General features: G+C 41.4%; 1 protein-coding gene across 9 annotated transcripts in view; it reads left to right on the plus strand.

The window, feature by feature from the left end:
• The first annotated feature begins 267 nt into the window (after positions 1 to 267).
• Positions 268 to 25,960, plus strand: part of CNGA3 (cyclic nucleotide gated channel subunit alpha 3) — a 33,768-nt gene continuing 8,075 nt past the window's right edge. Inside the window, exons 1-6 of one of the 9 annotated variants that reach the window (XM_029998956.2) lie at positions 268 to 462; positions 9,866 to 9,997; positions 15,016 to 15,132; positions 18,441 to 18,620; positions 20,228 to 20,281; positions 25,453 to 25,572. In XM_029998956.2, coding sequence (XP_029854816.1) covers positions 9,897 to 9,997; positions 15,016 to 15,132; positions 18,441 to 18,620; positions 20,228 to 20,281; positions 25,453 to 25,572 — 572 coding nt within the window. In that variant the 5' untranslated portion in view covers positions 268 to 462; positions 9,866 to 9,896. The other 8 variants (XM_029998954.2, XM_029998953.2, XM_029998955.2 and 5 more) reach the window with 8 other exon arrangements.

Here is a 25,960-nt window from a genome sequence, read left to right on the forward strand (position 1 = left end):
GAGAAAGAGAGCTCGAGTTTCTGATGGGGTTTTAAGAGTTTTAGCCATGCCCTTTTCCTCTCCTTAGTGCTTTTTTTGTGATGTGGTTCATCTTTCTTACATAAAATAATCCTTAGCGAGGGGAGGGCAGTGAGTAACTCTGCCTCTCCATAAACCCAAGCACTTAAGTGCGTTTCCAGCATCACGTTGTGTGCAGTCTAGCTGAATTGACGTTGTGCAGCAAAGTGCAGCGGCCTGTCAGTTAGGAACGACACGGCCTTTGCTGGCTCTTTTTCCAGCTGAAGAATCGTTTTATGGAGCTTTCATATACGGTCTTTGTTTCTAGCTTTTCTACACCCTGCCAACAGCAGCATCAGAATTGAAGAGGTGAAGTTCAGGGGAGGGTGAAAGCCTTCGGGGAGCTTCAGTACCACACGATGAAGGAAGCAGGCTGCCCGCCGCAGGCTGAGAGTCAGCGTGAAGGTGAGCTCGCTCGAGAGGGCCAAAGTACTGAAGAAGAAACCTACTCAGCGGTACCCTGAGGAGAAACGCTGCCTCATCAAGGAGAAGGTGTCGGTCCCAACAGTAGTGCTGTGACGGGCTGTGGGGTATCACCTCCTCACGGCACCCCTCAGGCAGGGCCTGCAGGGACGGCGGGGCAGAGACCAGGCGCCCTCCCAGCGAAATCCGCTCCCTGGCGGCTTGCCGAGGCGGGGGACACCCTTCCAGCTGGCAGCGGCACGTCCCCCACCTGCCGTCCTGACGAGGCCCCGCTCCCCGCCCCACCCGCCCCGCTGCCGCCAGCCCCGCCGCCCTCAGCGGACGGCCCCGCGCGCCAGGCGGGGGTTTGGCGGCGGCGGCGGCGGCGGCGGCGGGGGGGGGGGGGGGGGGGGGGGGGGGATGGTGCGGCGAGCAGCCCGCCGGGCCCGGCCCCTCCGCCTCCGCCGCCGGCGGCAGATGAAGGCGCAGGGAGCGGCGTGTGCGAGGACGCGGAGGCAGGGGAGGGCGGCGGGGAGCCGGCTTTCTCTGGCGGCCCGGAGCTCTCCTCTCGAGCGGCGGCCGGCCCCTCTGGGGACGCCGCGCAGCCTCCCCGCTCCGTCCGGCTTCTCCCCGCGGCATGGACGGCGGGGCGGCGGCTAGGGCAGCCGCGGAGGCACCGGCGGGAGCGGTGAGCGCGGCCGGCAGCCGGATGGCGTCGGCGACGGGACCCTGCCTGGCCGAGAGGGTCTGAGGCTGGTTGCGCGCCGGCTCCGACCCCGCCACCGCCTCAGCGAGGAGGGGATGAGCGCCCGCCCGGGCGCGGCTCCGCCCCGCAGGTAGGGACTGCCGCGGGGGCCGGGGCGTGAGTCGCTGCCCGGGGCCGTCGCGGGGCAGCCGTCTCGCAGGGTCACGTCGCTTTTCGCCTCAGGGACGGCGCCGGCGCCCGGGGCTGCGGGTCCTCGCTCCGCCAGCGCCCCTGGCCCGGCCCGGCCCGGCCCGGCCCTGCCCTGCCCTGCCCGCGGCGGGCTCCCAACTTTCCTCGGCGTGGCAAGAAATGTGCCGGGGAGCCTCCGAGCTGCTTTGACGTCTTGATCCTCTCCGAGAACTTAACAGGATCGCAAAGCCCTTCGAGCGGCTTTTCCCGGTGAGCCGGGCTTAGGCGCGGGGGGTTCGGCTGTAATCTGCACGCACCGCGCCGAGGGGCGGCCGCGGCGGGCCCTGCCCTGCCCCACCGCCCCCGCCGGGCCGGCCCGGGCCGCCCCGCCGGGGAGGGCAGCTGCTGCCGGGGCTTCCCGGCGCCGCGGGCCGGGAGCGGGCTCCGGACCGAAACCGCCAAGGGGAAGGGCAGCGCTGCCTGTCTGTCAGTGTTGCTTAAGGATAAGGGCCCCGAAGCGCCTGCGTTCAGGCAGGCAGAGTTTCTGAATTCGGATGCTGCGGAGGAAAGCGTGGGAAGGTGAGTCTGAAAGAGGAGGCAGCAAGCCTCCGTTCCTGTTTGGGCCCGTGAGAGTGGGATCATGTCCTGCATCCGACTTCAGTTCCGAACCTTAACTGAAAAGCTTGAAATGGAAACGCAACTTAGGAGCTCTTTTTTTTTCTTTTTTTTTTTTCCCCAAAGAAAAGTGTTAATTTGATTAATTGACACAGAGATCCGTGTATCCACAATTAAATTGGATTCAGGACACAAATCCGTACAGAAGCAGGGCCGAGGGGAATTGCCCCACTCCTGTCGACTGAGGCTTAGCTTTAACGGTTTGATCCATGTGTCTCTTAACTTCTCTGCTGTCCGGTACCTGTGGTAAAAGCATGAGGTTGTCAAACCCTATATGAAGAAAATGCTAGCAAATACTACAAGAGCAGTGAAAGGAAATAACTTTCCTGGGATTCCTGGTGCTCCTGCTAAACTGACCTTGTTTTTAGCAATATGACATCTTTTGCAAAACTTGTGTAGTGTAAACCAGGCCATAGCGTGCCTAAGAATGTGCAAGATACAATAATGACTATAATCAGTGTCTTTCTCTAATGCATGGTGCACTCGCTAAGAGAAGACAAGGAAAAATGACATGAACGTTACTTTAAATCTCTGAAGAAATTATGTTAAATGTAAATGTTGGTACTGGGTAGTAGAGGACACTTTTTAAGGTATTTTGTTTTCCAGATTGAGAGTTGTTACATTCAAAGCAAGTAGTGAGAGGGCTGTTGTATTTAAAATCTGTAATTTTCATTGTTACAACTGAGTAAATTGTAGTTTCAGATGTTGAAATAGCATTTTTGAAATAGCGTAACTTTGCCTTCAGTCGGCACAGTTATTTTTTTTTCTGATATTTTTTATGTCGTTTTCTTTGAATATGCATGCTAAAACCACCTTATTAGGAAAATACATGGTGCAGATGATAATGGGACTGCCAGGATGTCTAATCAGCAAGGGTAGTCATGGTAAACAAGCAGTGAATGACTTGAGGGAAGAGCACATCAGCTTTAAAAAAATTATACACCACCCTTCCATGTCAGCATCTCTCAGCTTTGCCTTCTGTATACCTCTACGCATCCCAGTCTTTGTCATCCAATTTGCACCCAAGCTCTGTCACTTGGGTTCAGCACATTACCCTGCAGCCTTCTCCAATGTTGCCATCTCTTTTCATTAGCATCTCTTAAATCCTCTTCGCTCGAATGCCTTCAATGCCTTGTTACTGCATGTGAAACGTGACACAAATTGCCTCTCGTGTTTTCTTTCCCTAGCCAAATGGGATGGCTGTGATAGTTTATGTAAAGTGGGCAGGGAGTGAATTTGAATGGGTAACATTCACATGTATGCACTTGCACACATGTAAACATATACCTATATATTTTATAGATACTCATTTGGGAATGTAAACCTGCTGTGTTTTAGCTGTGTTCATGCCCTTGTTATGTTCAGTTTTAAGAGTTTCCTTAGCAAATGAATGCACTGACAGAGACGTTGGCAGAACTGGTAAATTTTAGACAGAAGCCTTGCACAGAGCTTATTTGCTGTATAGAAGCATGGATACCTGCATGATGTTAACCCATACTAGCAACAGAAACAACACGATGTGACTTGGTTGTCCAGTCAACTGTAGTTTGTAATTTACTTTGTTTTAATTTACAGTGTTGTGGTCAATATACCCAGCTAGTTTCTCCTGAACAGTTCCCAGTCTGAAAAATAATACACTCATAGAAAATGGTCTGCAAAAAAATTCAGTAAATCTTAGAAAATTGAACTGTATTACTAATAGTTCATAGATACAGAAGGGAAAATCAGTCCAAATAATTCAATTTATTTAAAAGATTATTTTGCTACTACAAGGTGCCAGGGACTCAACCATCAAATGGATCAAGGATAATCATATTCATTTCATTCTAAAACTATAAATTATGCACACATGCATATGCAGTGTTGTGTGTAGTATGCGCACATCCTGGAGTACCTGTGAGAGGTAGTGTATTTGTTTGACACATCTTTAGTACTGAGGTTACAAGGCTATGCATATAAATTATGTGCATTTTCACGAGGTATCAGTGCCCACAGACTATAGAAAATGCAGTATGACGTAGCAGAGAGTAATACAATTTGAAAAGTGTACTTTTAAAGAGGTCATAGGATTTAAGAATTGTTGATTTAAACTGTTATGCATAATGATTCATGAGGGTCAGGTGGTGCAGCCTGCTTATTATTTTTTGAACCCCTTGGGCTTGATCCAGTAGCCCTTATACAAAGATGATTTCCACGAGAGTGTGCCAGAGTTGAATCTGCAAGTTAATTTACAAACCTCCAAATCATTGAAGAAAAAAGTTGGACCTTGTCTTCAAATCACATAGTTGCTTAAAGATCCAGTGTCCAGTCTTTGAAGTCCGTTTGTTGTCTGTACTGGTTGATATATCGGAACTGCAGACTGTCACACATAACATACACAACAGTACAGCTGATGTACAACCATTATGAAGTGATGTAACAAGGATCATGTAGGTGGAGGTCAAATCCCAAAATAAATCCCAAAGACTTACCAGGGTTGAACCTGAGAGGCTGTGTGAGGATTTGGAACGTGTCTTAACTAAAATGATGTAAGTGATCCTATGCAGCTTATCACTGGATAACAGTAAGTAAAATGTTGTTGAAAGCCTCAACAACAACAGTATATTACCAACTACACAAATACATAAGTTCCATTATAAAATCATATGTACAGTCACCTTTTACTTTGTGACAGTGATAGATATTTCACCTTGAAAAACTGTTTTTTGAATTCTGCCATATTTTCTGTCTGTAGTTCTTTTAATCTAAATAAATAAGAATATTAAGTGGTGGTATAAACAGCTTGATCTGCCATCATAGCTTGATAAACAACTACTTTTACTTCATATCAGAAGTATTAATGTTTGGTTAACAATTTTGAATTAAGTTAGGGTGAGTTAACATATTCTACCCAAAAGGGGAACTGCTAGAGTAGACCAAATGTGAACTCTCAATGCTCTTGAGAGGGAGACTATAGTGATTCAAACTTCTTTTACGGATGTTTGACAGGCTACACGGTTCATTTTGGTGGCTTAGCTGATAGCCAACAACTTCCTAAGTTTGATATAATTTGTAATATTTAAATGTGTGCCTGTGTGTTGGGTTTTTCTTGCTACTATGCATGTGCAAAATCATCTGAAACCTAGGCCGGGAAGCAGCTCAGAGGCCTTGAGTGTGTCCAGATTGCAGTGGGTGCTGACAACGGGCATTCCTGCTGCTGCTCTGGTATGTGTTCTCAGAGCACTGCAAATCCATGAGAAAGTATGTGTGAGTGTATCCCATCATCTATTGGTTGGAGGCTCCAGAGAAAGTGGGAAAAGTGGTTTTGGCTTGCTTAATTTGAAGCAGACTTGAAAAGTTTCTCGTTTTTGAGGTACAGCTCCTAAGCACAATGCAATTTGCTGCAAATGGGTGAATAGACTTGAGAAAGGGGGGAGTTATGGCTGTGAACTGGGTGCCACCTCCTTTTGGCCTGGATGCCAATTTATTTTCAGTCTCCCATTTTAGATTCAGTCATTTTGTATTGGCTGGCATATGTGGCTTCCTTCTCAGTGCCTTATTCCTGGGTACCTGATTTTCTGCATGCCTTCTGTAGGAAATCCACTGTATGGTACAGCTCCTAAAATTTAGATACTGCAGCCTTCGTACCTCTTGTTCCAAGTCTTTTAATGCTATGGTTATAAAGAGATAAGTAGAACCTGATTTTCAAAATTAGGAAATGCTTATGTGAATCTGAAGTTTTCGTATTTTACTTGAACTTGTATTTGTTGTCAAGCAACTGGCTGTCTTGATAAAACAGGTCTTTTATACCAGACAGTGCATATAGAATTATTTGGCACAAAACATCAGTTGCTATTGAATCCAAAAGAAAGAGGATAAAAGAGTACATGAACTATTTGCATTTGGAGTAGGGAGAGCTCTCACTAATGTATAATTTGTTTTATTTTTAGTAGGATAATACATCTTTCTCACTTAGCTCTAGTTTCAGTCTCAATGATTTATGCACTGAAAAGCAATATCCTTGAGTGTGGAATTATTATTCATCTCTTTCAGGTTAGTACAATTACTAGCAAGGAAAGAAATACTAAGTGAGAAAGCATGTTAAGTCATTGGTAAAGATGTCAATCTTTCAAGAGCTAGGATCGTTTCAGATAAGTTTTATTTTGCTGTCAGACACTGGAAAATTCTTCAACCTGAGGCAGTTTTTGTTTTCTGTAGTTTGACTTGGTGTGCTTAAAGATAAGTCGCTTAGTTCTGGAAAATTAAAAATTACAAGGATACTTTAAGGATCCAGTTCTCCAATTTGGTTGCCTAAAACTGGGTAACTAGATTCAGGCTCAAAGGACTATCTATCTGTCTGTCTGTCTGTCTCTCGTTAAATTGCTTGTGAGCTAAATGCCTGTTTTAAGTGCCCAACATAGATTTTTCAGACTCGTTTTCTTTCACCCACACCCAATGCAAGTAGATTTCTGCCTTTTATAAAATCTCCATTACCTTCGAAGTACACTCTCTGCTCTGAATATTTAAAGCTAGTAATTACACTGAGGGTAAAACTTGCATTGGGGGCAGGTGCCCAGGCTCTGGCAGGAGGGCTGCAGGGGTGGCCTCTGTGAGGAGAAGCCAGGGGCTGCCTGAGCCGGACACAACCACCGCCAGACAGCTCCAGCGGACCCACCACAGGGCACAGCTGAACCCCTCTGGGCTTTCTCATGGATTTGCAGTGCTCTGAGAACACATACCAGAGCAGCAGCAGGAATGCCCGTTGTCAGCACCAGGCGACACTGGTGGCACCTCTGCGACAACGTATTTAAGAAAGGGTAAAATGCCGCACAGACAGTGTGTGAGGAGTGACGGAAAAAAGTGTGAGAAACAACTCTGCAGACACCAAGGTCAGAGAAGAAGGAGGGGAGGTGTTGTTCCAGGCCCTGGAGCAGAGATTCCCCTGCATCCATGGAGAGGACCATACTGGAGCAGATATCTACTGTGGAGGACCCCACAGTGGACCAAGTAGCTATTTCCTGAAGGAAACTGCAGCCAGTGGAGAGGAGTCCATGCAGGAACAGGTTCTCCTGACAGGAACTGTGGCCCATGGAGGACCCACACTGGAGCAGGTTTACCCTGAAGGACTGTAGCCTGTGGAGTGGACCCACACTGGAGCAGTTCCTGAAGGATGGCAGCCTGTAGGAAGGACCCAGGCTGGAGCAGTGGAACAGTGTGAGGAGGAAGGTATGGCAGAGAGGAAGCATTATGGACTGACCGCAATCCCCCATTCCCCACCTCTGCACTGCTGGGCAGGGTGGAGGAGGTGGAGGAGTTGGGAATGTAGGAGTGAAGTTGAATCTGGGGAAAAAAAGAGGGGGCGAGGTGTTTTTGTCTTTGTTTCTCACCATCCAACTCTATTTTAATTGCAATCAATTAAATTACTTTTCCCCAGCTCAAGTCTGTTTTGCCTGTGATGATAATTGGTAAGTGATCTTCCAGTCCTTATCTCGACCCATGAGCTTTCTCATCTTACTTTCTCCTGCTGGCCTGCTGAGAAGGGAGAGTGGGAGAGCGGCTGGGTGGGTGTCTGACAGCCAGCCAAGGGCAACCCACCACACTACTGTAACAACTATGTTTTTAAATACAAAGCTGAGCACTATTCAGTTCTTAAAACCATCTTGTAAGCACCAGCTTTTAGTGGCAGTTTTAGGATTGTAGATCCCAGCTAGCTGGAGCTGTCTCTCTGGGGCCCTGCAAAAGGTGTTTGCAGAGTCTTATGCCTCTGCAGCGTTTTCCTGCTGGTTGACTCCTGATAGCTCCATGCTCATTTTAAGTTGCTCCCTAGTCAGTCACTTGCCAGATTTTGGATCCAGTTTTGAAATGCTGATCTCCTCCCTAGACGGTTAAACACATTTATCATTAGGAATCTTGGAGGCCTAGAAGGAACAAGTATTTCTCCTTTATGAGATAGCCAGTGTCAGAATTGTGTCAGTAATGTGTCAGAATTTTATGTGCTTCATGCAGGGCCAAACCGTGTTGCTTCAGGAGGTCTCACCATGTGCGCTGTACCAAAATTACTGCATTATTTATTTCTACCAGTCCTGTGTTCTGTGTCTCTCTCTACTACAGGTGGGCATGCATGGCACAATTTAATAATGAACCATCATCCATTCTCCCTACCTCCTTCCAAAAATATATTAATGTATTATATTGCTTAATAGTAGGCTTGTATTTCTGTGAAAATTTTACCTCCTCCTTTCCTCCAGTCTAGTGCAGAATAAGAGTTCAGACCACATTGTATAGTGAATCTGGATTTTACAGCTGAAGTAGTTGTAAGGGCTCTGAAATAAGCTCCAATTTTGCCTGCATGTTTTTCTTTTATAGCTTCTTATTCTTTGCCTTTCTAGGATGAGCAAGCCCCATTTTTCTTTCTCTCCCTTTTCTATGTCCTTAATCATTCTTGCCATGCTTTTATTCTGCAGTATCTTTCTGTTTGAGAGAAGGACTAATAGTGTTCCAGATAAGTCCACCCTGTTGTTTCATGGAGCAGTTTTAGTGTTCTTTGTGTCGTGAACACTTTCCGTATGTATATCATTAGCTATTGTGTCAGCAAGCCTGCCTGGTACTGAGCAGGACGTTTCCCTGAGCTGTACGTATGTAGTGTTCAGGTTCCTTTTCTGAGAGCATATGGTTAATTTGGAAGCATGTAAGGCAGTAGTTTACATGCTTTTCACCTCTATTCATTGATTTCCATTTGCCTACATTGCACGTCACTTGCCGTCAAATTGAGAAGTTGATCTAGTTGATGTGGATCACCCTGAAGTTCCTTGCACTCCACTTCTTTCACCTGCCTATAGTACTTTTTGCCATCCTGAGATCTTCTTGTCTCACTGCTCCTTCTTTTCGTCAGCATCATTAATGAGAGGTTTTCCTATGGAACCCTGAGGAATATTGTTCTTAAACTTTTGCAGTGGTGAAGGTGACTGTTTAATCCCATTCTTGTTTTCTGTCTTCTAAGAAGCTAGTTTTTCATCCAAAATAGTGTTTGGTTTCATATACTATTAAAAAACCATTTCAAAATTCAAAGCTTTCACTGGAAGTCTTTCAGTCCCTCATTTTTAAGACACTTGTCTTGAGTCTTAAAGCCTGTTTTGCAGGTGATAGATGTGATATGAATTTGGTAAGACATTGAAGACCAAATCTGGAAAGGAATTTAGGTCAATTTCCTAAAACTTGTAGGAGATGGGCTGCTAAATATCTTAACAGAGCTTGTCTTGAAGCAGTATAATAAAATGACTTATGGAAATAAATGGAAAAAAAAACCCTAGTATGTGTTTAGTACAGAGTTTAGATAATATACAATTAATGCATGGCATATATTAAGCTGAAGGATACATTTCATTAATTATCTGCTTGGTTAATATGCATTCTCAGAATAAAAAACTTAATCATAAAATAGATAAAATTAGCACAAGGGGATCAACTCAAAGTGGAATGGGTTGTCCTAGCACATCTATTACCTAGCTTTTTTTGGTTGGCTTCCTAACTCTAAACTTCTTTTAATGAGTTTTTAAATGTAATTTCACTACGGATAATAGGTATGAGAGTGTAGGTATTCAGAAAGTCCAGAGACTAAAAAGAATATAGCATCATGTAACCCTTTTCTTTGGTCATGATGAAATTTCTTTGTTACACTTTTACTAGCGCTTTTTTCTGTCTAGTGCAAATAAATCAAGAAACAGGTATCATATTGTGTGTGTAAATATCACTGGCTATTCTTCAAATGGTTGAATTTGATTTCTGCTGTTCCATTGTTTTAATAAATAGCTCTTTTTAAGTGCTGAGCACATTTCTTTTGCAGCCTTCACAAAATGTTTTTTTTTCCCCCTGTTTCAGCTGTCATTTAGATGTTGATATGTAAAGCAAAATGGCAAAAATCAACACCCAGCACTCCTACCCTGGTATGCACAGACTGTCTGTCAGGACTCCTGATGAAGATTTTGAAAGGATTGAAAATGGCTGTATCAGGTAATATATTCCTTTCATCACAGTCGAGAGGACAGATTGCTGCGTAATTTGTGGCATTCCTCTAGCTCTGCATTATGGGAGTGTTGTATCATGATATTGTTGATCCAGTGCACTTAATTGACTTAACAATTTATATTCAAAGTACCGAAGAGACAGCAACAGGAAGGTTGTCATGGCTTGCAGTTTTAGAACCAGAATCTGTGTTACCTCAGGAATAAAGCCCATTTTCACGTCAGTGGGAATTACACCAACTCATTAAGGAGAATCCTCTTTCTCAAGTCACCACGCAGATAGCAGGGTCTGTGCTTCCCACAGACCCTGTGGGATTTAGAGTAAAAGTGATCCTTCCAGTGCCATGCAGTGAAAAGCCTCAGAAGTTTTTTTTTTTAAAAGTAACCTCTGCAGATCGCCTAGTTCTTGTGATAGGGAACATTTGTAGTGTATGAAGAATATCAACATTTTAGTACTGGATTTTCAGAGTCTCTCACTGTACGGTGAAACTGTAATAGTTTCTTTACATTCACCTTTCTCTGTTTTGATAGTTTTAAAGTGGCTGTTTAAAATGTGCCAGTGAGCTTGCACTTAGATTTTACGCAGTACCAGTCATTTGTCTAGTCTGGGCAAACCCTGCTGGGCCTGCAGGAAAGTGTCTGATGATCCACAGCACCTGTACAGACTGGAAAAAGTGTTCTGCTTCTGTCTTGCTATGGTCAACCACCTCCACTATGTGGACCCTGTCAGACTGTCTCTTGCTGTTCAAATGTGTACCCAGCCTAGAGCACTCAAAATCTTGCTATGCAAAATCCTGCATAGGACTGCCTGCATTGTGATTATTTTGGATTGCATGCCCCTAGCATCTAGTATGGATGTGATCCCTGTCCTGTTTGAATTGGTGCTTTTTTTTCTTTCTGCTTTGCTTACATGATACCTTCTGTCATGTAGGTGTACCTACACTGGTGAAAATGGAGCTGCTTTTATTCTGCACAGTATGGCTTGCTTGACTTAGTTATACTACCCCATGGTCTCCTTAGGGAGATTTGCAAGAGCCATGTCCCTTTGTCTCCATTTGCAATGATATCTCAGAAACAGTGAAAACACAGATCGAAATGAGCCTCTTCCTTTCCTTTTTTTAATGTCATTTTTGTAGAGGGTATCAGTGATTGGCAGCTCACAGAATGGAATTACTGGCAGGGATGTGAGAGTGTGGTTATAAAGGTTTAAATGTAGAATTAAATCGCTGCAGTTATCTGCAGTTTCAGAGGCAATGACTTGCTTATGACAGATATAGCGAAAAAAGTTTGTTGTTATCAGCATTAATTACAGGAGTTCATAGATGAGTAAAAAGATACAATCTTACTCTCTAAAGGAGATCTCATATTTATGGTTTTTGGATTGCTGAAGTGATTGCTAGTAAGTATATACAATACCTTTGTAATACCAAAGAATTCTGAAACACGTTTTTTAAATTCAGATTTGTTTTAGAATATGTCTGTACCAAAAGATAGATCCCATAAAAAATTTTAGCCCTTCTTTTTCTTGTAGCAAAATATACAACTATAGACATTGGAAAAAAAACAGGTTTCCTAGAGTAGCAGCATTTTTCCTTTGCCTTTATCTTCTTCCAACTCCTGTTGACTATAGTTCAACAAAGCAATTAAGCACATACTTAGTTCTCATTAAATTCAGTGGGTGTTAAATTTATGCTTAATGCTAAGGATGTGCTTAAGTACTTTTCTGCTGTGGAATGAGGTATTACCAAGAAAAAGCATTCACTGCAGGAGTTAACAGAAAACTGCTAGTGATCTTTAAACTGTCATTCTCAGTTATGCTGGAGTAGGTGATTCATGTGCCCATATTCTTACAGTGTAGTGTACTATAAAGTTGGTCCATTTTGTTAAAACAAAAATCAACAAAACAAAAAAATAACAAAGGAGTCTTCATTTTTAAAATCCAGCCTCTGTATAGAAACAGCTCAAATAGGACAGGCAGCCCATTAGCTTATAGACACAGGTTGACTATCTAGAAGTTGGGAAGTAGAATTCAGCTGTGTCTTGTAGACATCTGGATTTCAGTGTCTTTATGTGAGTAGGTGTCTAAGTTTCTGCTGTCATCAGTGGAGATGTAGTCAGTACTAATAGTCAGTGGTGCCTGGGGAACTGTTCAGCTTACCCTGAAGTTGAATAGTTCTTCAGGCTCATTTGGCTCTGTTGATTATGACGGTATTTAGTTGCCTAAAATAGGCATCTAAAGCTATTTGAGATACCATAGAGTATCTGAAGCATTTAGCTGGGGCTAGTGGATATGAGGTGAGACCTGTGTGCTCTGGAGAGGTCAGATAAAGTGTTTTGAGGTATTCCAAATGGTACTAGACTCCTGTATTGAGGCAACTGAATCAAGCCCTAAGATGGCAATTGACTGTAATGGGAACTTAGATACTCAGCTTATATTAGACACCCTAATTTAGGTCACTGCCATCTGGAGCCAAATCCTGCCCTTGAAGTCTGGCTCATAGTCATTACTCAAAATGGCTTCAGCAATTCCTGTTTAACTGATCAGAACTTCAAAACAATTACTACTAAATGAAAATTCTGGATTATTTGCATGCATTTTAGGTGAACATGGTCTTCTAGGGTTTTCTTGAAGATCTTTGTGCAAATTTAGAGCTAAATCAAGTTAAGGCAAGGGACAGGTACAGAGCAGGTGCTATAAATGTACCCTTCCCAGAGCTTATTCCACTAGATACCTTGAAAACATGGGAATAAATTGGCCTTTGCAGAGCTGAAGAGGCATGGAGCAGAAACCTCAGTGGCAGTGAGTTTTCTCTAAGATATAGTGACATTGGTACCCCTGGGGAAATAAAATTTTTTTCAGCATAAGCTGAGGAGGCACAATCACCTGCTGATGTTTCTGCTTTGTAACCTGCTCTCTTCTCATGTTGATTTCAGACCCTGTAACACCTTTCGTTAGTAATGGCAGTGGTTACTGTTTCGCTGCAGATAGCAAACACCCTTATGGAGTCCAGATGGGAATTAGTCTGTCTTTGTGAAAATAAAGTAAAAACTATGCCACATGCATTGAAGGTGTTAACATCAAAAGCCCCATCTGTGCCTGTCCCTCTGCATCAATATAAAGCCAGCTGACAAATAAGGCCTCTTGTATTATCTGAACAGGGTTGAGGAAAGTCAAGAATGGGTATATGAGTTTTATAATAGGGAGTTATAATAATGGAAGGAAGAGTTCATTTTAGATTTACTTTTTGATTTGCATTTGTGTGAATTGATATGGAATGTTTGTAATTGCTGTGTAATATCAGACAGGTGCTTTCATAAGAGTTGCCTGGCGGAGTCCTTTGTGTATTGTTTTCTGATCCTGTTGCAGATACACATAAGCTGTATTTGTAAAAATGAAATGCAACACTCCAGGAAAAAGAAAAAAAAAGCAGGCAAACTGCAAGTATCTGCAACATACTTTCCTGTAATACTCTCCCAACATCCAGCTCAGGAGACTTCTTGAGCTGAATGTGGGCTCTGTGTATCTGGTAATCCGTAATGGATTTCTGTTCCATGAGTTTGTTCATCCTCCCCTAGAAGCCATGTTAACTTTGGCATCCACAATATTCTCAGCACCCACAACATAAACTAGGTTATAAAAGCTTTTCAATACTAAGCAGTGTCTATTGGTATCTTCTTATCAGAAGAGAAGAAGAAAACAGTTAACAAGTTGAGAATTCTGGGACTATGAGAGCCTATCTTTTTTAGCATGGTTCTTTGTGTAAAAATAATAAAGTTTTAATTCTCTGTTTGTCAGTTTCTCAGCTGTGAGTACACACAAAATTGAGCTGCTAATTATCCTTTTGTGGGCATTCAAAATGCTGTTGCCAGTTCTTATGAAGATTCTGCAAGCATCATTATAGTCAGTGTTTTCCTGGCAATACAGATTAACAGACTCATGTGAGAGTTCTTGTTTGCATTACAAAGGGGGAAAAAAATGATCCTTAATGGATGTGACAAAGTCTTGTAAAAGTGAATACTAAAGAATGAAAAACACAGAGAAAACCCTAGGAGTCTTATAAAAAAACCCAGAGTGAGCCCTGGTAAAGTCCAGGTTCCAGTGAAGTCAATTTCAGAACTCCATTACTGAAAGATGAGGCTAAGATTTCATCTATTTTTCTCAAATGCTAATTATTTCAGTGATAATAAGTAGTCTTACAGTTACGGGAGTTGGCAGACACTGCATGTACCTTAGCCTTATAATCGCTATCTGCAGTTGTGCACAACTGGGCTGTTACAGTGTTTTCCATGTGTGGTAATAGCCTGAGGTGCCTCATCTCATTGCTGCCAGAGCAGCCCTGAAGGTCTGTAGCCTGTTTTGCTATGCAATAGGTGAAGTTTCAGGTACAAAGCAAGCAGCATTAGGTCTGCAGTTGTGCAGCTGATGACAGCAGCCTGGTAAGAACAGCAGTGGTGCTGCTCAGGGCTAACTACTGTAAAATCACCATTTTCCCTCTCAGTCCAAGCAAGAGTGAAAGCAAAAAGAGATGTGTATTTGCTTTCAGTCATAAATAGGAACTGCACTGGTAGAAATTCCAGACTGTTAAACTGAAACAATGTATAGGAGAACAACACTGAAAAAAGCAGTGGGCAGTCACTTTAAAGTCCCTTGGGGATGAACTCCATGTTGAAGGAAAGCTGCTGATGCCTTACAGGAGGTGTTAGAGTAGAAAACATGCTTCCCATAATTGTGTATCTGCACACTAGACTAGTACTGACCAGTAAGGAGTAAGCTTCTGAGCTTGCTGGAATGGATGGCAGAGCCTCAGCTGACTTCATTTGGTGTTGGATGGTTCCAGAAAAGTAGGAATATAGCTTTAGCTCATGGGTTTATCAAATGAATGCCATATTACTAGGAAGAGGACAGTTTACTGCATTGTTTCCTGATGTGGTGGTGGAAAGAATCAGATGGGGGGAAGACTGCTGGAGGCTGTATGGCATTCTTAAAAAAAATATTTGCATTTGCAGAACCCATTCACTTTGTGAGGATGCATCTTCAGAACTGCAGAGAGTCATTTCTGTGGAGGGAAGACATGTATCTGAATCCCAGACAAGCTCATTCACAGGCAGCGGAGCAATGGCAAGGTAACATGCTAACTAATACCATTTCCAGTATTAAGTTTAACTTGTTGAAAGAGACTGATCACAAATTGGAGGCGAAGTAAGAAGAACCATCACTTTCCAAACAAAACATATGGAGTCCAGCTGAAGAAAGTCTATAAAAAGTAACAGAAGCTGCTTTTGACCTTGATTCTGATTACTCATTTCTCATAAAAACCTTGAGCTCACACAAATTAGTCTGAATACAAAAAAATATTACATGATCAATACTTTTACATGATCAGATCTGAAAATGTATTGAATGCTGAGGAAATGCATAAAGTGAGGCCAGACTATAAAGTAAATGGGTAAAGTGTTTGGTTCTGGCTGATAGCTGATGCAATACTTGTTTCCTATCAAATAAGACATGATGATTGTTCCCATGTTGGCAAGGGAGGAGACAAGGGCCCTTGTGTTGGGAGTGCAAGTGTTTCTCTCAGTTTTTAGAATCCAGTTATGTTTATAATGGATTGCGAGCCTTAGTCAGTAAAATTGAAGTCAGCCATTTGCTTAAGTCATTACTTTACCAGGACTTAAACATAAACCTAAAGTGGAGCTTCAGAAACTTACTGTGTCTCCTTTAAGTATTTCCAGCTGAGATTACAGAGCTCTGTCTTCAGATACCATTGTTACACACAACACAGACCATACTCAGTTTAAGCATAGTGGATTTCAAAGAGCAAAGAAAAAAATTATTATAAAACTAGAGTCATTTAAAGAGTGTTGTTTACACTTCACCCTTTTGGGTGTGTCGTGGTTTAACCCCAGCCAGCAACTAAGCACCACGCAGCCGCTCACTCACTCCACCCCCACCCAGTGGGATGGGGGAGAAAATCGGGAAAAAGAAGCAAAACCCACGGGTTGAGATAAGAACAGTTTAATAGAACAGAAAAGAAGAAACTAATAATGATAATGATAACACTAATAAAATGACAACAGCAATAATGAAAGGATTGGAATGTACAAATGATGCGCAGTGCAATTGCTCACCACCCGCCGACCGGCACCCCGCTAGTCCCCGAGTGGCGATTCCCCGCCCCCAGTTCCTATACTAGATGGGACGTCCCATGGTATGGAATACCCTGTTGGCCAGTTTGGGTCAGCTGCCCTGGCTGTGTCCTGTGCCAACGTCTTGTGCCCCTCCAGCTTTCTCGCTGGCTGGGCATGAGAAGCTGAAAAATCCTTGACATTAGTCTAAACACTACTTAGCAACAACTGAAAACATCAGAGTTATCAACATTCTTCACATACTGAACTCAAAACATAGCACCGTACCAGCTACTAGGAAGACAGTTAACTCTATCCCAGCTGAAACTAGAACAGGGTGGTGGAGAATAGACTTGTATTTCCCTGTTTTGTTGTCAGATAGTGACACCACTGCGTGTAGATTACAAAGTCTGCAAGAAGTTGGCTTTAGGTGGAAAACATTTATAGGTGTGTATTTGTATAAACATAAAGTACATGAATATATAAACTCATATTGAGGACTTCCTTTTTAATCTTTGTTTATATTGTTCTTTAACCCTTTTCAGGATAGTTTGAATTACAGATGTGTGTAGCTACAGTTAATTATACTCTGAATATACAAGGAAGCCTGTGATGAAAACATGAATGCTTAGCATTTAAATATTATGGTAACATAACATGCCTCTTGAAAGCAAATTCTTAAGGACCTAAGACAAGAGCTTTTGATGGACTTCACTGAGTATCTATTTTGAGATGTAAAGGACAAAAAAGTGAAAATAATATAGCATGGCAGAAATCAGAAAATTCTATTTCTTTGTTCAAACAGAGAGGCTCTCAATCTTATTTGGTAAAATCTGTTTGCTCCTTAACTAACAGGTCTCATAAAAATGCTTTATTTTCTAATGTAAGTAAAAACATCCATATTAGTAGTTTTCCATACTGCTCCTTATGTGAAAGCTGAGTTCTGCTCAGGCAAAGAGAAAAATTCTGTAGCTTAACTTTATGCAGTGTGTTTTGAGTAGGCTGAGGAATCTATTAAATAATCTCAGACTTTTATGTGGCACTTTTGTGTACTTGGTAGGCTTTGGATTCTCTTAATTGTTTGCAGTTGTAGATGGTTTATATGATTCTATCTTGGTATAGTGCTAAAGAACTAGAAATATCTTTTTCTAATTTCTGGTATGTGGTATTATTCCTGCCTTTTTTGTCTGTTTTATTTCAGCGTGAGAGAACCTGGGCAAGATCTATGAGGAGGTGTAGCTAGGCCCTTGAGAACTGCAATCAAGAGGCAGATGTACTTTACCAAAAGATTTAAATTGTTCATATCAGCCTCTTTGTGGATTCTGAGCATATGTAATACTAGCTGATGCAGAGGGAATGTAAAGAGCTTACCTTGAGTAGCCCAAGGTCTCTGTAAGAAGTTAAGCATTGTTCAGGATTTCATTATGCTGTTTTCAAGGCCAAGTTTGGGAAACCTGAATTAACACCACTTTTGTCCAAACTAGACTGTTGATAGGAAATAATACAATATATTGTGTGGGCAATAAATATAATCACTTTTGTAGATTTCAGTCGCCATTATTTTCAATTTTTCAGAAACATATTTCCTTTTGAACTTTGACAGAAAACATTGTAGGGATTCATGATGTGAATTACTGGGTAGAGAAAAAGATACATAATGATACAGTGATAAATGAATTATGTTGTCATGATTTTTTGCTTATTTCAGTGCTCTGCTAGAAATTTAGGGTGAGGAAATAGTTCTTCTGGTGCAATAAGCAGGTTTATATGTCATAGGCAATTAATATGTCTGCAGACAGACCCTTTAAAATCACAGGGAAAGTGACTGAATTTTTATCATTCCTTATTTCAAAGTCCATCCTCCCTCAGCAACTATTCAGCTTTTTTTTTCCACTGTGTGTACCAGTCCTTGAGCATGTGATCCTGTGAGTATTTTGTATCTCCTAATTCTTTCAGTCCAGGATTCACCCATTATCTCATAATGTCAGAAGTTTGTCAGAAGTCAACTGCCCCACCCCAACCACTTGGTTTGCCCCCACTTGGCAAGAATATTCTTCTGTTGCTCCTGCGGTGCTGATACAGTGGACTAGGAACTGACGTGTGAGATACTTTCCTGATCCACTGCAAAAGGTGATGTATGAAGTCGTGGGAAGTGACTGGGTTCACACAGTTAATCCATCAAGTTTAATTTCATGGCAGGTGGAGAAGTGGAGAAAAATCTTCCTGGGCCACTCTTTGTGGGGATGATTTAAGCCATCTGCTGTTCTTGTCTGGTTCAGTCAGTGTTGTATGTCTGTTCCATGCAGGCTATCACGATTTGTCTTATCTGTGAGGTCATGGGCCACAAGACATACGCACCATGAAGACCAAAGACCTGATTCTTTCCTAGAACGTATCAGAGGGCCGGAGCTCATAGAGGTGTCCAGTAGGCAAAGTAACATCCGCTCCTTTCTGGGTATCCGTGAGCGCCCTGGGGGAGTAAACAGGTAAGAAGATGTGTTTATACTTTAAACAAAGACAACTGAGGTTATGGTATTTTCTTGGTGATTAGGATGTAAGCTTTATTCTGAGAAGAGGGTAAGGAGCTTAGCATAGGAGATGAACAGAGTATCTAATGCTGCCCAGGAATCTTCACATAACTGAAGTATTACAGCTTTCAGCAGACTTTCTCTTTCCCCCTCAAATGTACTGTGGCAAAGACCTTGAAATAAAGGACTTGGATCATGCTGCCTCAGGCAGAATGGTTTCTCAGAACTGGAATTTTATCATATGCTACCTGTTCAACTGGATGTTGCTAAACTCCTCTTTACTGAGAGTGAATGCGATTTTTATTTCAAGAATCTAGGATGTTGCTAGTTGTGGCTTTTCAGGACATTAATGTTATGCACATTATCTGTGAGTGTTAGGAAACTCCAAACTAACAGTTGTGCAAAATGTGTCATGCTTTGTTACACCTACTCAGGATTTCAGCTGCTAACATTACAGAAGCCTTCTGATGCAGAAATGAGAAAATCTTGTGGCTGCTGACTTAACTTATTAGCACATACTCAGTCTTTGGTATGGAAGGCAGGTTCAGTCTTATCTTAAAATTTTTCTAATAAAACAACAGAGGCTTGCAAGAGAAGTCTTTATGTTTTTACAGTCTTTTGACTTGATGAATTATTATTACATTATAAATATATGATACAGTGTTTTAAATTTAACTCCAGCTAAAAGAGGAAAATTAGTTCCTAAGACAAAAGTTGATGTTCTGTTTGGCATTATGCTTTGAATGACTCCCGTATTTTTTTTTCATAATTAAGGATTGGTAGGTAAGCAAATAATAAGTTGATTTGTTTCAAAATCTCAGCTAGTAATTCAGATTAAAGCAAGACCCTTTGAAGCGCTGTGCATGATACAGGTTACCTTGATTTGTTGTGGTCCAGCACAGCCTCATTATCTTCACTTGATCTACTCCTTAGAAATTCAGCTCAAAAGCACATTTTGTGGAATTAGCCAGACTGTTGTCTGGTTTTTCAGATGTCTGGATCAGTAACAACTGCAGATTCAAAGTAATTAGAGAGGACAACATTGATCCTGGGCCAGAAGACCTCTTTATAAGGCTATTAGAAAAAGCGAATTTGGGAGTATCCATCCTTGCCTTCTCAGTTTTACACTGTTGCCACGTGACAGTAACTCCCAGTTGTTCTATGGTGTAGGCTTAATTCTGCAGCAGTGGGAGGTATGGTTGTTACTTATCCACAAGCCTTGACACTGCATCTGTGAAGAAGACTTGAAAGGATTGAAGAAGGCTTAAAATAGTAGCCAAATGAGTACAGGGCTAAAAATGTTGCAATGCACTAATACGCCTGAGAACAAGCTTCAGACATCAGATGTGGTCACAAATGTGTATGCCAAGCACATGGTAAAAAGAAACTGGTGCCTTGAAATAGTTACGCAAAGGGGCTTACCACTGCAGTCAAAGTTGACCTTCCTAATCTTATCCATGCATATGTGAGAAGCTAGTAAGTCAGTCTGTCATGTCGGTAAACACATGTATGAAATACCAACAGTCTTTACAGTCTTTTAATGTGTTTTATTTAACTTACTGCAGTCACTGGCCCTTTGCCAGGTTTAATGTCAACTATAGCAACAACACCAACGAAGAGTAAGTACTGATAACTTCCAAACACCTTTCTACTACTAGCTCCTCTCTTTTTCCCTTTCCAGCCTAGTAACATTTGTAGTATAAACTCCTTATCTCTTCCTAAGCCTTTCCTAAGAATATAGTTTAATTATAAAGAAAGATCTAGTTTTCTTAGTATGTAAAGCATCCTTCATGTTCCCTGTGAACTTCTTTTTGTCTGAAGTTAACCTTACCTCTCAAGGAGTGAATTTGATTAAGGATTTAGTCCCTACCTCCTCAAGTTCAGCTGGCTGATTTTACTGCATTGCCAATTGATTTATTAATTCTTCAGTTTTTAAATGAGATTCATGTATTCATTTTCCCCTTTTAACATGCTAGTGCCCTTTTTTAAATCAAGTGCCCCCAAAATTTCAGCTTGTCAAATGAGAAGTGGGTACTGATCAAGGTACCAAGAAAACACTTATGTGTGCAGTCTAAATGAAAACTAACCATCTTTTTAAAATGTGTATTTCAGTTCAGCAGATACTGTTGGTGTACATGCAGAGAGTGACAGGCAACATAATAAGGCTTGCATTGCAACAGAAGCTCTGACTGTCCTTTGGAGTCTAGTTTGTATATTTGACAAGGTATTTCACAGTGTTACACCAAAGATAAATCTCTGGAAAAGATAAAAAGCTCCTGTAATTTAAAATCACCCAACACCAATGTTTGTTGCATGTCTTGCACCACAGCTATCTGAGGACATATCTGCTCTGTAGCATCCAGCAGCAGATCTGTTCTCGTGCATGATGATAGTTAATTTTTTTCATTGCTTTCCAGATGAAAACAAAAATTGAAAATAATCAGGACAGGTCCTGATTATGTCAGAAATACTTTCAGGAAACTTATTTTTTTCTCCAAATAGCTCCATCACAGGCTAGCTCAAACTGTAGATTTTAAATGACACTGCAAAACCTTTGTGCACATACCTGAACAAGAGGTCTTCTTGCTCCTGAAGCAACTTTTTGGTTTGGTTTGCAAAACTTTTATTAAAAAGGAAAATCAGTGTGCAGTGAACAGTGACAGAAAGGTGCAGAATTTTATTTAGACTGGTATAAAAAAAGTGCTAAAAGTCTGGAGCCTAGCCTGCTAGTCAGGGCCCAAAGGACCGATTAGGATGGAAGTACGGCTTTCTTACTCTGTTTCTGACAATGACTCATGTACCTTGGGCAAAACTTTCATCCTTCCAATGTTTCATTGTTTTTAAATGAAGACAACACCTGTCTGTCTACCTGCCTGACAGTCTGAGACATACTTGATTTGCGAAGTACTTGGCAGATGAGAAATGCAAATATTTGACTCATTCAAAGACTATGACAGTGTTTTTATAGGGGCTGATGAAGACATGTTTTCTAAGTCTGAAGATGCATGCTCCTTTTAAAGTGCTGGAAACACAGAATGGATGCCACTGTATTGCTGTGAAAGAGGACAGGCACAAACAACTGTTTTATTAGTTACTGGATTCCAGTTTACTCAGTAGCACTGATAAAGAAAAAAAGACGCAGGTCTTTTTGAAGCTTTGGGTTTTTCATTATCTTAAAGACCTAAGAGTGCCCGCCCTTGGGGAACTGTAGGTGATGCTTTCAATTCTTCAATTATGGCCAACCGTTTCCTCCGAGTGACTTCCACCACACGACTACAAGTAGGTGGGAGTATGGTAAGTTAGGAGTTACCACAATAGAGAGATGAACAGAGGCCACAGAAATGGAAGAATCTCACTTATGAAAGATACCTGTAGTTGACAGATGAGTTTGTAGGAGATCTCAGGCCAGAGAAAAAGAAGTATTAGCATTAGATACTGTGTGCAATAATGTTTTTTCTCTTTTTTAAAACAAAACATAGGACAAAGTTGGAAATGTCAAAATATTCCCTCCAGAGTTCACCACCACAGAGACGTTTTGATTGATTCTCTGTCTCAACCTACTTTTCCCAGCATAACAACATCCAGAAATGTACAGTGGCCCTACCCTTTGAAAATTGTGTTTACTCGTAGTTCTTCCTTTTTGGTAAGAATGCCAGATGTGAAGTATCAAGGAGGTATGTTAATGCTAACAACAGCAACAATGAATTGGCCTTTAAATCGGGCACCATGCATAGTAATGTGCAGTGAAATCCTGACATGTTTTTTAAGTAGGAAGGAGTTTTTGGGGCAGATTTGAAAAAGAAGCCATAAAAGTCCAGGGGGGTGAGTACCAGAGGAATAAATACTTGAGCGGCAGTTTACACTGCCATGTAGAAATCAACCTTGGTAAATGAAAAACTGTTTCTCTGAGTTGTGATGCATATGTAAATAGAAGGCCAGTCAACCAAAATGTTCTTTTCTTCTCCAGTTATGCTCCCTTGCAGTGTATAATTTTAAAGGTTTCAGTGGTGTTGGTCAGCTTGGTAGGTTATTTCCCTGGACATGGAGGGGTGTAGGATCTCAGCATTTTTTAGCAAATGAGTCTGGGCATTTCTGAATTACTCTGTGGTGTTGTTGTCGAAATCCAGAATAAAACTCCTTAACAGCAATGAGAAGTTAAGAAGCAGGCACTCCTTATTGCAGCGCTGGGCACACGGGGGATCGCTCCACCTATCATGTGTACCTGTCTAGTTTAACTATGCAGGTTAAATACACACCTGTTATACATATTCACTAGATTTCCGAGAAATGTTATACATAATCATTAGTTTCCTGAGAAACTATTAACATATGTAAATGTCCTTTACGCAAGCCCGTTGAAGGTCTCTGGTGGTCCTCAGAAGCCCTCTGGTGGTCTTCCATAGTCTTCCTCACTTGTCCGCTTGACCTCTTCTTAGGTGATTCTGCGCAGTACGATTCTTGCCATTATATTAGATTACACAAAAGTACATTCTATGTTATTTCTTTTTCTATGATTGGTCTTCTAATCATAATACCTTATTAATATTCTTATGTTAAAATAATCATTGGTCGATCTCACATAATCCATTAACCGGAACTTTGATCAAAGTAGGGTTTCTAAGCAACAGAACTAAGGTCCATAACGATTTCTTAAAACAAACCACTATAATTAACCAATCTGTGTTAGAATTCTATGGTTAACTGACTGTCAACAATACTTGTATTCTTATGATTATGCTTAGCACATTTTGTAATGTTCCTAAGTCTCTATAACTATGTTGCAAACTTCACACTCCTATCTCACGATTTTGCTTTAATCAAATCTTTATCAAAGTATTTGCAACAGTGTTGCATCAATATGGAAATGTCTAAGGGTAAGAATTGAGACAGGTGCTCATTGCTGATAGGCGAAAGCTACCACTAGACCTATTGTATTTATCTTAAAATTGGTGACTGTTGTCTTCTCCCTTGGAGTGCTTCTTTCTCCCTGTAACAAGCACATTCATAGACAGGACTGCTGTTCGCAGCACAGGCTTTTTCTGATCTGGTAATACAAGCAGGTATACATGCAAAGCACAGCTCACTAAACTTTTTACCTGTTGGTTCAAATCCAGTAAGCAGCATGCTTTCAACTGTTACTACATATTCTGTCTTTGCCATGGGGTGTTGCTGTCATTGAACTAATTTGTCCTTTATTGACACCAGTTCAAGAGGAGAATCAGAGCCAGTCATGACAGTTCAGAGGAGAACATGTAGCTCCCATGGGAGCAGGAGTCCATGGCTTTCATGCAAACCAGACTTTATGTGTGGAGAGTTATGTTTATGTATGCATTATCCAAATACACTGTATTGTCAGGAACATTTAGGCTTTTCTGTCTAACCAATGGGGACACTTTCTGCTTCAAGGAATAAAGAAATTTCAAATACAGAACAGGGAGATCTCAGATGATGGATTTTCTGCTTGTGCAAATGAGTGCCATTCTTCAGCTTACATGATTCCTGACCAATACATGTAGCAAATTTAGCTCTAAGATTGACAGAATCTTAGGAAAGATGTTAACTTTCTGCAGTTTTGAAGAGGATGCGTGGGCCTATCTGCATAAATTAACATAGCTCAAGACTCTTCTGTTCAGACAAACCTGAGAATGGGGGAAGCCAGATCGATCTTTATATCTAGCTTGTCACATTCTAATGAGCTAAAGGCTGTACATACTTGAACAGTATAAAAATCCATATCTGGAATTAAATCTTGCAGCTTGGGCCTGTGCTGGATACTGTGGAGTGGTAGGATATAATTATGTTAAATTGTCCATATTTTACTTTATTGCATGAAAAGCAATTAATAAACATGGGGACAATCATGATTCCATTAAGTCTAGGAAAAATTCCCATTGATTTTAGCAAGGATAGAACTTAATGCTCAGCCATTGAATACAGTGGCAATCGAATACAGGCAGAGCAGCTTGGGCATGGTTCCTCTGACCAAACATAGACACCTGCATCTGAACTAGGCAACCCATTCTTCCGTTACAGTTGCTGGAAAGAAAAAAATGATTTTAGGGCACAAGTCATCTTGTGGATATGGACTATCTTGGAGATACAGTAGATCTCTACTGTAGAGATCTCAAATAGGTTGCCTTAATCATGTTGACTGTAAAGCGTTACACTGTAAATGCTGTAAAGCATTTATAAAATGACTACTATGTAGTTAAATGAGACACTTCTCTTTACGTTTGCTGCTTTTGTTCAGACATTGGCTGGGATTCTTTTCCAAGGCAATTGTTGAAGCCAGAGGTAGTTAATTAATTATAGCTATGTTAGTTTTAAAGAACTGTGAGAGGAAATTCAGCCTCATTTCATTTAATTACCATTAAAGCTTCAGGCAGTCACTGTGAGGTTTTGGATATGCAAAGAATGTTGACAGTTTGTTAAGCCATTTCAAGTTCTGTTATCATTTGATAGATTTCTTTTTAAATGCCTGAGTTCTAAAGAATGAAACAAACCGGAAGCATTTAATTAAAAACAGCCTGGTACACTGATGTCTGAAAAGGTAAAAAAAGCATGGGTGACTAATGCACAGAATCAGCCAGCTGGTTACCTGATGTAATGGTGTGGTGGTGTCAGTTCGAGAGGCCTCAGCCTGTAAACCATTTTTACCAGTTAGATGAATGGTTCCACTGAGAAACCCTGTCCTACTCTACCTGGAGTCTAGTCTAGCTTCTTGTACCTCAACACCCACCCTCTCCCGTAATATCGGTAATATTGCTAAGCCTTACATTATGTTGTACAGCAAAAAGGAAGAAAAGAAAGAGGTTAAAGAGGAGAAAAAAGAGGAGAAAAAAGAGGAAAAGAAGGAGGAAAAGAAAGAGGAAAAGAAAGATGACAAAAAAGATGATAAAAAAAAAGAAGAGTAAGTATAAATAATGAATGTGTGTTTCTAACACACCTCCTACACTACAAACCATGGTATGGCATTTCATTGTAACACTTCCAAGACAATTATTGCTCTGTAGGCTGCAGAATGTTAGCCTGTCAAAACTTTAATACATCTTACCCTTTGGAAAGGTGCAACTGCTCAACAAACTTGTTGCATCTTTGAGACCTGTGTTTAGACCTGTCACAAACAGCTTCCTAGGTTCGTGAAGGAAAGGGAGTTCAGCTACCTGTGATCATTTTCATTTGCTGTTGAAGATCACTTTTTTACTATGAGGGCATTTTAGGATGGCAGCCTGCTTTGCAGATATGCACAGGCTTTTAATTGTTCCAGAATGTCCATAATGATTCAGAGCAGATGAACC

Source organism: Aquila chrysaetos, chromosome 23 (assembly GCF_900496995.4).
Source record: "Aquila chrysaetos chrysaetos chromosome 23, bAquChr1.4, whole genome shotgun sequence".
NCBI classification, from domain to species: domain Eukaryota; kingdom Metazoa; phylum Chordata; class Aves; order Accipitriformes; family Accipitridae; genus Aquila; species Aquila chrysaetos.